This window comes from Monodelphis domestica, chromosome 3 (genome assembly GCF_027887165.1).
Source record: "Monodelphis domestica isolate mMonDom1 chromosome 3, mMonDom1.pri, whole genome shotgun sequence".
Lineage (NCBI taxonomy): Eukaryota > Metazoa > Chordata > Mammalia > Didelphimorphia > Didelphidae > Monodelphis > Monodelphis domestica.
Genome location: NC_077229.1, coordinates 6,271,659 through 6,285,009, shown reverse-complemented (window position 1 = coordinate 6,285,009; position 13,351 = coordinate 6,271,659). Strand labels below are relative to the sequence as shown.

At 47.0% G+C, this 13,351-nt stretch overlaps 1 protein-coding gene across 1 annotated transcript; it reads right to left on the bottom strand.

The window, feature by feature from the left end:
* Nucleotides 1-6,595: 6,595 nt before the first annotated feature.
* LOC103099753 (gastrula zinc finger protein XlCGF57.1-like) lies at nt 6,596-13,038 on the bottom strand. Its single transcript, XM_056820402.1, has 4 exons — nt 12,844-13,038; nt 10,922-11,048; nt 10,329-10,427; nt 6,596-9,420 (listed from the first exon to the last, which is right to left on the bottom strand). Exons 1-4 carry the CDS (start codon nt 12,901-12,903, stop codon nt 7,868-7,870), a joined length of 1,839 nt encoding a protein of 612 aa, XP_056676380.1. The 5' UTR covers nt 12,904-13,038; the 3' UTR covers nt 6,596-7,867.
* Between the last annotated feature and the right edge of the window lie 313 nt (nt 13,039-13,351).

Sequence of the window (13,351 nt, the reverse complement as noted above, 5' to 3'; positions counted from 1 at the left end):
CTTTTGCTGCTGTATGCAGTACCATTGTCAGTTTTTATCTGACTTGGAATGCCCAAATGCGCAAATGCTTCCAGCAAGTGTGCAATGACATGAGAAACTTTTTCTCCCGTTTGTGCCGTGGCCCATATGACCCTCGAGTATGTGTCAATTGCCACATGCACATACTTCCACCTTCCAAAAGGAGCATATTGAGCCACATCCATCTGCCAAAGCTGGTTCGCTTTGAGTCCTCGGGGATTAGCTCCTGGGGGAAGAGGTGTAGAGGAGAACCGGGCACACGAGCCGCATTGCTGGATTATCTCCTGTGCCTGTCTTTTAGTCATGTCAAATTGGCATTTGAGAGATTTTGCATTTTGGTGCAATAAAGAATGTGATCTAACTGCATCTTGAAAAGCAGATGCCACTAAGGTATCCACCTTAGCGTTTCCCTCCGAGAGAGGACCAGGGAGGTTAGTATGTGAACGAATATGTGTTATAAAAAATTTGTTCTGCCTCTGCCATATCACCATCTGGGTGGTACGGAACAAGAGATATAACTCCTCATCAGGTACAGGTTTAATCTTTGCTGTTTCCAGCGAATTAACCAAATTAACCACATATAATGAATCACAGATTATATTACAAGGTTGTACTACATCCCTTAGCACACTGCGAACTGCAGCTAATTCAGCTTTTTGTGGAGAGCCATAAGTAGTGTCTAATAACATTGTACTATCCTGGACTACAGCTCCTGCTCTCCCCTGTTTTGATGCATCTGTAAAAACGTTCACAGCATCTACAAGGGGATGCATGGATGTCATTCTTGGAAAAATAATAGGAGTCAATTTTACAAACTGCAGTATCTTATTAGCAGGAATGTGATTATCTATCTGTCCTGTATAATCTGCAAAAGCAATTTGCCATGGCAAAGACTGTGCAAATAAATTCTGAACTTGCTCTCTTGTTATAGGCACATGAATTGTACTAGGATCTATGCCAGTTAACTGTCTTGCCCTTTTTCTGATCTGAGTTATCAGCAAAATGATAAGTTCTAGATAGCTAGTGAGGGATTTAGTTTGTTGATTGGCTAAATGAATCCATTCTATGATGTGTTGGTCCTGATGTAAAGCACCTGTGGGAGTATACCTTGTCTGTAGAACAGACGCTATTAAGGGTAATGATGGATCAATTCTATACAATCTGGCTTTTGACACCGCTTCTTCCACTACCTTTAACTCCTCCTCCTCCGCTTTGGGAGACAGCGTTCTAGGGGATGATAAAGCAGCATCTCCCTTTAAAGTGGCATACAGGTTTTCCAACTGTCCTGTAGAGATTTTTAGAAAAGGTCTGAGCCAATTAATATCACCTAACAACCTCTGGAAATCATTCAACGTATTCAGGGAATCTCTACGAATCTCAATTTTCTGTGGTCGGATCTGTTGATCATACACTAGCGTTCCTAGGTACTTGTAAGGGGGCATGGTTTGAATCTTTTCCTTAGAGATTACCTTCTGGTGAGGTTCAATGACTTCCCATGACTCTGGCCAATCCGTAGCAGAGATCACCGAGATGTCTGCTCCAGAATCCAGGATGCCTGATATAACCCTGTCTTCTACAAATAAAGACATTATCATCCTATCCTGAGTCACTTTTTGAGACCAAAACAATCCATGGGCTGTGGAGTCAAGGCTGCTTTTTTGAAGCTTGCTCTTTAGAGGGAAATCAGCTTCAGGGAATATGGTCAGGTAGGCTAGATTAGTGTCCTTTGAAGTGCAAAATGCTGGCCTTGCAGCAGCCAGGATGTGGAGCCCATTGGTCTCCTCATCCTGAAACAATGTGGGAAAGATTTCTAAACCCTTTTCAATGAGGTCAGGGTCGCCTAGTATCAACCCTTTAGCACCTTGAGGTACTGGGAAACGAAAGCTAGCTGGAATCCAAGTAGGCTCTGAGTTCTCTTTTAGTACTACGCTTTCGGCTGCAATTATAGGGAATCGAAAAGAATACCTCATGGTTCTGCCCTGATTTACTCCTGGGCTCAAGGCTGGCCCGAAGTCTAGTTTAACTGGGTGTTAGACCCTGTGTTGGGAAGACTTCGCTTATTGCTAGCTCTGCACGCGGAAGCCCAGTGCCTGCCCTTTCTGCATTTGGGGCAGATATCCGGAGTCTTTCCTGTTCTTTTATTTGGACATGCTCTACGATAGTGACCTTTCCTGCTGCATGCATGGCATTGCCCTCTAAGCATTCCCGGCTGCTCACTCACTGCTAAAACAGTTCATGTCTCACCCATGCCTATGTCTTGGCAAGCTCTTAAAAAATCTGTCAGGGTCCCTGTAGCTTTAATGGGAGCTAAAGCTCTCCTGGCCTGTTCATTAGCATTTAAAAAAGCAAGGTCCCTAATGAGAACCTTAGCTGCATCTTCATGAGGGATATGTCTGCGGACTTCTGTACTGAGCCTATCCACAAAGTCAGCAAAAGATTCTTTTTGCTTTTGGATAATCTCTGTGTACAGGCTCTCTGAATCCTTCCCGGGTAGGGCTCTCCATGCCCTAGTGGCAGCGCTGGCTATCTGGCTAAAAACCTGCTCTGTGGCTGCGATTTGCCTAGCAACAGGTTCGAATTCTCCTTGCCCTACCAATTGTTCAAAGGGCACATTGATTCCTGCCTGCCTGTTCTCGGAGGCCTGCAGGGAACATAGATCATGGAATTTCAGTTTCCAGGTCAGATAGTCACCTCCGCTGAGGGCGGACTCGGCTGCCAGGTACCAGTCAGCCGGTGTGAGTGTCTGTTGAGCCAGGTTACTGAGGAGCGCTAGTGTGAATGGCGCGATTGCCCCGTTTTTCAATACGCTGCTTCTGAGCATTTTCAAGACCTTACAGTCTATGGGCTTATGCTGAGCAATGCGTCTGTTGGCATCCTCACGGTCCTCTATATACCTGACTGGGAAAGCAGAAATGCCCTCCTCGCCTTTTTGAGTAGGCGGGATCGGCTCATTCCTGGGTGAATAAGGCTTAGAAACTTCAGGCGAGCAAGGTGGGGGTGGGGTGGCCACGAGAGAGGCTCGTGAAGCCAACCCATAGTCTGGGGGAGGGGTGGGAGGGGGAGGGGTCAGAGTGTTTAAAGAAGGATACAGCTTTAGAGTTGTAAATGACTCTTTTGTTTTACTCTCCTTTGAATTATAGCCTGGGGCCTCTGGAGGATCCCCAGACCATCCTGAACACTCTCCTTCCCTTCCCCCATCAGTCTCCTCAGGAGCAGTGCGTTTGAGATCCTGCTTTTTAAATTCCTGAGTCTGTGGAGATTCCTTCTCCCCTGCATTAGAGGTTTGAATAGCTAAATCCTCTAGAATAGTTCTGATAATTGACCAGGTGTTAAATACCGTTTTCCTGACTCTGTTACCTTCCTTTTGATAGTCCTTTAAGGACTGTCCGATTCGGTCCCATTGCGCAACTTCTAGCGTCCCCGCGGCTGGGAAGGCTGGGAAAGCCTTTTGAATTACTTGTAGCAAGGCTTTGATCTGCGCTATGGAGACCTTCCTACCTCCCTGCTCAATTAACGACATGAGGAGTCGTATATAACCTGCGTGGGAGGAAATAGTCAAACCCATCTCTGAGAACAACTCACCTTCCGTTGGCCAGACTCGAAGGGCTTGTCTTCTGGCTTCGTTCAGCCTAGCCTGAGAAATCCTTCGCGTCTCGGGGCGCACCCTCCCTATTGCTGTGAGAAATAAAGGTAGAATGCCACGAGAAAGTGCCAGGTGTAGGTCCTAGGCACGTGGCCGCCAGATGCAGCCTCCCGGCCTGCGAGAGGCTGCAAGGGGAGAAAGAGAGGATAGAGATAGAGTAGAAGTTTTGATCCTGCGAAGGGCGTGAACGAGCCGACTTTAGAGATGTGAATAACCGAGTCAGTAGACAAATATTATTTGTATGAGCCACAGCTAAGCTCTGACCACTGAGTGTAATTATTCAGGCTAAAACCACCCAATGATCTCAACTTAACACCATACTGGTCAGAGGATAAAGCTAGCTCAGATGGAAAGGAGATCAGAAACTGCAGGAAGTAGATAATGCTAGGTAGCATTAGGAGGAAGAGAGGAAGTAAGGCAGGCCTTAGGCCAGGCCTTAGTGAGAAAGATAGAGAAGAGAGAGAGAGACAGGGGAGAAGATGCTTCTTATCAAACCTGGGGATGCTCTTCAAGTGGGGGGAGCTTACTGGGGCTCGTTTATTTATAGTCTTGACAGCTCAATACATATTGAACAGTTATATGATACCTCAATACATATGGATGAGTTACCTGGGGTATTCCCATTGGATAATACAACTTATGACAAGGTGAAGGTGGGGTTATTATCCCCGGGAGAGTGAGACAAAGGAAAGCCAGGTTTCGCGCCTAAACTTCAGCCACGCTGGCAATAAAATTTATTGCCATGCACAGGATGGCTATGTGCTCACTCACATTCCTTGTCTCCCCATAGTGTCTATGGGCTGGGCTGCTACACATTCAAAATCACCTTAGACAAAATAAAATACCTAGGAATCTACCTCCCAAGACAAACACAGGAACTATATGAACACAACTACAAAACACTCGCCACACAACTAAAACTAGACTTGAGCAAATGGAAAAACATTAATTGCTCATGGATAGGACGAGCCAATATAATAAAAATGACCATCCTACCCAAACTTATTTATCTATTTAGTGCCATACCCATTGAACTACCAAAATACTTCTTCACTGATTTAGAAAAAACCATAACAAAGTTCATTTGGAAGAACAAAAGATCAAGGATATCCAGGAAAATAATGAAAAAAAAACCACATGATGGGGGCCTTGCAGTCCCTGACATAAAACTATATTACAAAGCAGCAGTCATCAAAACAATTTGGTACTGGCTAAGAAACAGAAACGAAGATCAGTGGAATAGACTGGGGGAAAGCGACCTCAGCAAAACAGTATACGATAAACCGAAAGACCCCAGCTTTTGGGACAAAAATCCACTATTCGATAAAAACTGTTGGGAAAATTGGAAGACAGTGTGGGAGAGACTAGGAATAGATCAACACCTCACACCCTACACCAAGATAAATTCAAAATGGGTGAGTGACTTAAACATAAAGAAGGAAACCATAAGTAAATTGGGTAAACACAGAATAGTATACATGTCAGACCTTTGGGAGGGGAAAGGCTTTAAAACCAAGCAAGATATAGAAAGAATCACAAAATGTAAAATAAATAATTTTGACTATATCAAACTAAAAAGCTTTTGTACAAACAAAACCAATGTAACTAAAATCAGAAGGGAAACAACAAATTGGGAAAAAATCTTCATAGAAACCTCTGACAAAGGTTTAATTACTCATATTTATAAAGAGCTAAATCAATTGTACAAAAAATCAAGCCATTCTCCAATTGATAAATGGGCAAGGGACATGGATAGGCAGTTCTCAGATGAAGAAATCAAAACTATTAACAAGCACATGAAGAAGTGTTCTAAATCTCTTATAATCAGAGAGATGCAAATCAAAACAACTCTGAGGTATCACCTCACACCAAGCAGCCTGGCTAGCATGATAGCAAAGGAAAGTAATGAATGCTAGAGTGGATGTGGCAAAGTAGGGACATTAATTCATTGCTAGTGGAGTTGTGAACTGATCCAACCATTCTGGAAGGCAATTTAGAACTATGCCGAAAGGGCAACAAAAGAATGTCTACCCTTTGATCCAGCCATAGCACTGCTGGGTCTGTACCCCAAAGAGATGGTGGACAAAAGGACTTGTACAAAAATATTCATAGCTGCGCTCTTTGTGGTGGCCAAAAAATGGAAAATGAGGGGATGCCCATCAATTGGGGAATGGCTGAACAAATTGTGGTATATGTTGGTGATGGAATACAGGAATAATAAAGTGGAGGAGTTCTATGGAGACTGGAACAACCTCCAGGAAGTGATGCAGAGCGAGAGGAGCAGAACCAGGAGAACATTGTACACAGAGACTAATACACTGTGGTATAATCGAACGTAATGGACTTCTCCATAAATGGTGGTGTAATGTCCCTGAACAATTTGCAGGGATCCAGGAGAAAAAAAAAAACACCATTCATAAGCAAAGGATAAACTATGGGAGTGGAAACACCGAGGAAAAGCAACTGCCTGAATACAGAGGTTGAGGGGACATGACAGAGGAGAGACTCTAAATGAACACTCTAATGCAAATACTATCAAAAAAGCAATAGGTTCAAATCAAGAAAACATCTAATGCCCAGTGGACTTACTCGTCGGCTATGGGGGTTGGGGGGGAGGAAAAGAAAATGATCTATGTCTTTAACGAATAATGCTTGGAAATGATCAAATAAAATATATTTTTAAAAAATTCTCTATAAAATACTAGCTGTGATGAATAAACTTTGCCATGATTCACCAACAGTGTCTTGTGGTCCTCCTGATCCCAGAAAACCAATTCATCTTTCCCACCCTGTTTCTCTGTAATAGTTTATGGCTCCAACTCTTTTAAAAATGTTATAGTTGGCAGCTGCAAAGTAACAGGGTAAGCTTATACATTAGAGAGAATGAGACATGAAAGAGTCAGAGAAACAAGAAACACAGACTAGACATAAATGTGGTGTCATCAGGTCAGCCTGTCAGAGGTTCCAGAGTGACTCAGCTGAATTGCCTTTATTCAGGAAAGTAGGAATGGGGGTTGTGGCATGTCAATCAAACAGGTGTCATGGCAGAAATATTAGCATCATATTGGCCATCAACAAGATAAAGGAACAGATACCAACACAATGGCACAGCCAGTATCCAGACCAGAAGCTCATTTGAAAGTCCTTCCTTCAGAACTTTTCCTCAAATATCACATTGAAAAGGTTTCTCTTGTGACAAGGAAATCACTTTAAAAGACTGATATATATTAATTTAAGGTTGCCAAGGAATTCAGCTATGTAATTCCTAAATGAAAACTCAAGTCAGCCGTCAACTTTTATAGAGTTTAATTACAAACAGGAGGAAGAAAGGAATTAGAGAGAGAGAGAGAGAGAGAGAGAGAGAGAGAGAGAGAGAGAGAGAGAGAGAGAGAGAAGGGGAGAGAAGGGAATAGGGCTTAAATACCCCTTCTGTTTAGGCTGGGCCAAAAGGCCCAAGCCCTTAGATAGCTGGGGCAAAGGAAGGAGATCAGTCCCTATTACTCATGTGACCAAAATGGAGAAACAGTCTGAAGGTCCTCCACCTCCAGCTTCCTTCAGAGCAAGCTTCTCAGAGCACCTCTCCAACCACTCAGAGCCAAAACTCTCCAACCAACCCCCTCAGTCCTCAGACCCCTCTATCTTTAAGGAAACCATCCAAGTTCCCTCCCCTCAGTTCTCACATCTACCAATCACTGTCCATCATTTTCCCTATGCCAATGGTGGCTCTAGCTTAACCCAGGACCGCCCAGAGGTCTGTGGCTTTGCACATGTCTGTTGAAGGTCATATTCTCAAATAATTAAATCTTGATCTTTTGCTACAGCCCTTCCTAAATCCTATTACCCTGAGTAGGGTAGAGATTAGAATAATTTTGATCTATGCTGCAGCCCTTCCTAAATCCTGTTAGGACTGAGTAGGGTGGAGATTGCAATTTCCAAGACCTGGTTCTGTCATTCCAAGTATCTCCATTGTATCAATTCTAAAATCAATCATGACTCAAAGAAATTCCTGTTCTATGCTTAAGGATAGGTCAAAGCCCTTTCCATTGTTCAGCAAAAGGTTTCTGTCCTAAAGTAGTCTTAGGTAGGGAGGAGAAGGACCCTCCCATGCCAAAGGGGTTCACATTCCAATAGACTATCAGTAGGAAATTTTTCAAGTATGAAATTTCCCAATGGTGAAATTTCCAACATTTATAAGTCTAAGAAATTTTAAGGTTTACACTCTCCAGCATGAATCCTGCTATGGTGGGTAAGACATGACTTATTGGAAAAGGCCTTCCCACATTCACTGCATTCATAGGGTTTCTCTCCAGTATGTATTCTACTGTGAATAGTAAGTTCATGCTTCCCATAGAATGCTTTCCCACATACATCGCATTCATGAAGATGAATTCCTCCATGAATTCTCCTCTGATGACTTAAAAGGTAAGAATTTCTTTGGAATGTCTTCCCACATTCACTGCAATTAAAAGGTTTCTCTCCAGTATGAGTACTCTGATGTCCTTTTAGTGTTCCAGCTCTGGAAAAGGCTTTCCCACATTCACTGCATTTAAAAGGTTTCTCTCCAGTATGAATTCTGTAATGTATTTTAAGATCCCACCTTTGCTGGAAGGCCCTTCCACATTCACTGCATTTAAAAGGTTTCTCTCCAATATGAATTCTGTAATGTATTTTAAGATCCCACCTTTGCTGGAAGGCCCTTCCACATTCACTGCATTTAAAAGGTTTCTCTCCAGTATGACTTCTGTAATGTCTTTTAAGATCCCCCTTTTGCAGGAAGGCCTTTCCACATTCACTGCATTTAACAGGTTTCTCTCCAGTATGGATTCTGTAATGTTTTTTAAGATCCCCCTTTTGCGGGAAGGCCTTTCCACATTCACTGCATTTAAAAGGTTTCTCTCCAGTATGGATTCTGTAATGTTTTTTAAGATCCCCCTTTTGCAGGAAGGCCTTTCCACATTCACTGCATTTACAAGGTTTCTCTCCAGTATGGATTCTGTAATGTGCTTTAAGATTCCCCTTTTTCTGGAAGGCCTTTCCACATTCACTGCATTTAAAAGGTTTCTCTCCAGTATGGATTCTGTAATGTGCTTTAAGATGCCCCTTTTCCTGGAAGGCCTTTCCACATTCACTGCAGTTGTACCGTCTCTCTCTACTCTGATGATGACAGTAATGTTCAGCATGACCTGTCTTCCTCCATTTAGTTAACTCATTACACTTTTTCCCCCTATCGGTTGTCTGGTGTGGACCACATTCATTAATACGAGGGAATGAATTCTCCCTTTCATGAACTTCCTCTTCAGAAAGAATTCCACGTCTTTTTATGGAGCCCAAATCATGGCCCAGCACTTTCTGACATTTGTTAACCTTACGACGTTTCTTCCTGGAATGGATTTGATCTCTTTGTCCTTGGTTCAAATACATGGTGGATCGCCCTCTCTGGTTATCTCCTTTTTGGCCCTGCATAACTACAGATGTTCCCTGTTGTGGAAAAAGGCCTGGCTCTGGGCTAGAGGTCTGAAGGTATTTACCATGTTCAGAAACTCCAGCCTCACTGGGAGGTTCTGCTTGGATTATTTTTATTCCTCTAGAAGGTTTCCCTTCAATGTTCTGCTTTTTCTTCAACCTGCCATCACACTCCCAGGCTTTCGCCATCTTGCAGATTCTTAGATCATCCTCCAAGAACTTTTCCTGGGATAAGACTTTCACAGAAATACTCATCTTGGGAGCTGACTCCTTGTTCTGAGGCCTGGATTCCCAACCTGAAAGAAAGAATATGAACAGAGCTTTTTCTTGGATGAATCAGCTTTTGTCTAGGACTCACTTTCCCCAATAATCAGGCTGTTACAAACACTGTCCTTGTTTTCATGTAAATGGAAATCAGTTTACGTGTCTTCTAAAATTTCTTTGCATTCACCAAGCTTATCCTTTGATATGGGTCAACAATATTAAATTAGCTAAAGGTGGGTAAACTGATGCAGGGACCTCAGAATCATTGTACGTGGGGATGATTGCTGGCTGCCCTACACTATATATGAACAACATAATCTGGAACATATGTGTCTATACATGTGTATAGATATCCATTATAGACAAAGACATGGACACACAAGACTGCCTCAGAAGCAGTACATAGCAACAATTTAAGACACAAGGTAAGGATTTAAAAAGAAGAGTCCAAGGAAGGGCCGGGTCAGGAAAAGCTCTCAAGGCCAACAAGGAAGGGCTGTAAAAAGACACACACACCTGGCAAAATCTTCACCTGAATTAGACCTCTGGAAGGAGTCATGAGAATATGATCAGGGGGTCTAAGGAAAAGAATTCACGTGTAGCCCTGACACTGAAGAATTCGATTTTGCTTTCCACAAAAGATTAATACAACCCAGAGCTCCACCCACAGTAGAATTTCTTTCCCATACTATGAAGGTACCAGCAGAACCTGGTTATTTCTATCCATACCTTTTGAGACAAAATCATTCAAAGTGGAGAAAGCAGGAAGGAATTCTATGTGGGATCTGTGGCAGAGAGAGGAGTTCCTGGCCCAGAAGGTCACTGAGGGGATGACCCAGGAGCCCATTCTCGGTGGGCTGAGAGATGAATGACCAGCAGAGCTGTGTATGGGTTGTTGTGTCCTCACCAGGGTCAGACACTCATCCACTCCCTCACTCACCTGGCCAGCAGCTTCTTAGGACACCACCAGTTGGAATCCAATGTGGTTCCCCTGACTCCAGCTCAGAGATCCTCACATCCTTGTTTGAATCAGCAAGGCCTAGTCATGGGAAAGGGCAAAGAGATGAAGAGGGAGGATGATCTCTCATGCCCTTAGGAACAAGCTAGTAAAGGAGCCTGGGTGCCATGGAGGTGCTTAGAGAAAACATCTCAAGGCTGCTCTGGTTTGTTTCCCTGGGAAGACACAGGACTGGAACAAGGAATGGAGGGGGGTTCTGAAAGACAAGGGTTCATTTGATCCATTCAATACTGAGGTATTGGGAGCTTGGCTGACGTCAAGTACTTCCCCTGAGTCTTGAGAAGGCCCCTGTGGCCTGAGGGAGCAGAGCTGGGCTGGGACCATGCAGTAAAGCCCTTCATCACTAGACAAACAAAACGAGAGCCTTTCAGCCTGGCTTTTGGCCTGGTTAGCATAAGAAGTGCTCAGGCCATTACAGGCCAGAGAATCCCAGCTGCACACTGGATAGGGCCCAGGAGAAGGAAGCAGATCCCCTTCCATGGGCAGATCCCAAGGCCCAGAGGAGCCCTCCTCACCCAGGCAGACCAGGTTCCTGTAGTTCTCCAGCATCACCTCCCAAAACAGCTCCTTCTGGGGAGGGTCCAGGAGCCTCCACTCCTCCCAGGTGAAGTCCACGGCCACATCCTTGAATGTCACGGAGGCCTGAAATATCATATAAATGGGCTCAGCCCGGGACCACAGCCCAGAGGGTCCTTGGAGGGGAAGGGAAGTGGGCAGGAAGGACAAGGGCTGATTCAGACCCCAGCCTGAGCTCCCACCCTCAGGCTGTCCTGCATGCAGAGTCAGGACACACAGAACAGCCACTGATCAGTCAGCCAGCACTGAGGGAGAGTCTGTCCTGTGCCAGGCTCTGGGCCAAGCCCTGGGCATAAAAAGAAGGGCCAACACAGAGCCTGGCCTCAAGGAGCCCCCAGTCTAATCGGGAGACGCCATGCACATAACTGGTGAAATCCAAGGTCTGGCCAACACTTCTCTCACCACCCCCTCGGGAAGGCAAGTCCTCTCTTGTCCCTATTTACAAATGAGCAAACTGAGGCTCAGAAGGGGGGAGGGATTGTTCATGGTCACACAGACAGGGTCAGAGCTGGTCCCCTCCCTGACTCCAGGCCCGTCCACAGCCCGTCCCAGCAGGCCATGCTGCCTCCCACTCAACAGCTCAGCTTCCCCTTTGGACATCTCCCAAAGGCAGCAGAACCAGCAACAGGCACTTGTGAGGGGCCAAGCACATGCCAGGCACTGAGGAACCGGATGGGGACACCAAGAGACGGGACATGGGGGTGATGGAGGGCCTCCACCAAGGCCTCAGGCTGCCTGGAAGAATACAGGAGGAGGAGGTGATAGAGGCCTGACCATGGGGAGGCAGCCAGGCTGTGGAGGCCTGTGAAGGCCCAAAGGAGTCTCTGTTGGGCTGTCGAGAGAGCAGAACCCAGGCTGAGGGGGACACGGGGTCAGGCGCCATTTTAGGACAATGGCTGGAGCCAGCCTGGGCTGGAGCAGCCATGGGGGATCCCCGTCCTGCCTGGAAGTGTGTCCTCTGCATCTGCTCAGGAGCCCTTCTTGTCCATGTCCTGCACTCGGGCCTGATTCTGGCCTTCAAGGCCTCGATGCCAGCTGACGGTGGGCTGTCCCAGCTGGGTCCTCGGTGGAGCCCAGAACCCAGAACCCAGAACCCAGTCTCGAGACCAGCTGCTCCTGCTTCCTGGACATCCTCCTCCCTCTGGGCCTCGCCATTCTGGCTTCCACAGCCTGGCCTGAAGCATCCCAACTGGGCCTGGGCATGTGCTGGGCCCAAAAGAGACCCGACTTCTCGGCCCAGGAGGAAGGGAGGGAGCCGGGCCGGAGCCGGAACCTGCCGTCCACAGGGGAGAAGCAGCCAACCAGGAAGGAGCTGCAGGTTGTCCTGAAGAAGAGGCCCAGCAGGAGCCCCAGGACAGGACTTCAGGGAAGGGTTTGAGTTCAAGAAGGGAAACGAGTGACTTTGGGGCCCAGGAGAGAGAGGAGTGTCTACACCTGGGCCTGAGCCTCCATGTTAGGGGAGAGAGGAGTGTCTACACCTGGGGCCTGAGCCTCCATGTTAGGAGAGAGAGGAGCGTCTTGCCTGAGCCTCAATGTTAGGAGAGAGAGGAGTGTCTACACCTGGGCCTGAGCCTCCATGTTAGGGGAGAGAGGAGTGTCTACACCTGGGGCCTGAGCCTCCATGTTAGGAGAGAGAGGAGCGTCTTGCCTGAGCCTCAATGTTAGGAGAGAGAGGAGTGTCTACACCTGGGCCTGAGTCTCCATGTTAGGAGAGAGGAGCGTCTACACCTGGGGCCTGAGCCTCCATGTTAGGTGAGAGAGGAGCGTCTACACCTGGGCCTGAGCCTCAATGTTAGGAGAGAGAGGAGTGTCTACACCCGCTGCCTGAGCCTCCCCATCAGGAGAAGCCGCTGCTGCTTACCTGGGGGGTCCTGCAGGGCTCCAGCGCGGCGTCCTCTCCGCACTCCTCCAAGCTCTCCATGCCAGGTCTGGGGGGATCCCTGAAGGACAGACGCCTCACCTCCTCCGGGACGGCACAGTATGCGCAGGAGCCCACGAGCAGGAGAGGGCGGGATGGAGGAAGCCAAGTTTAAAACCCGGAAAGCCCGCCCCAGCCTAGGCCCCGCCCCTGACCAGGCCACACCCCTCGCTGGAGCCCGCCCCGCCTGCCGCGTGCACCTCCCTCTGCCGCAGACAGTAGCTCAACCTCACCTTGCTTTAGGCCCCACCCATTACCGCTCCGCCCCGCCTCCATTCCGCTCCTGCCACGGCCCTCCCAGACACCGCCTCCTTGCCTGAGCCCCGCCCCTCTGTTAGGCTCCGCCCGCGACGTCCCTCCCCTACGCCCAGGCCCCACCCCTTCCTTCACCACCCCGTCCCTTCCCAGAAGCCTTTGTTAGGAGGGACCCTGGCTTTGGGGCTGCCCCTCC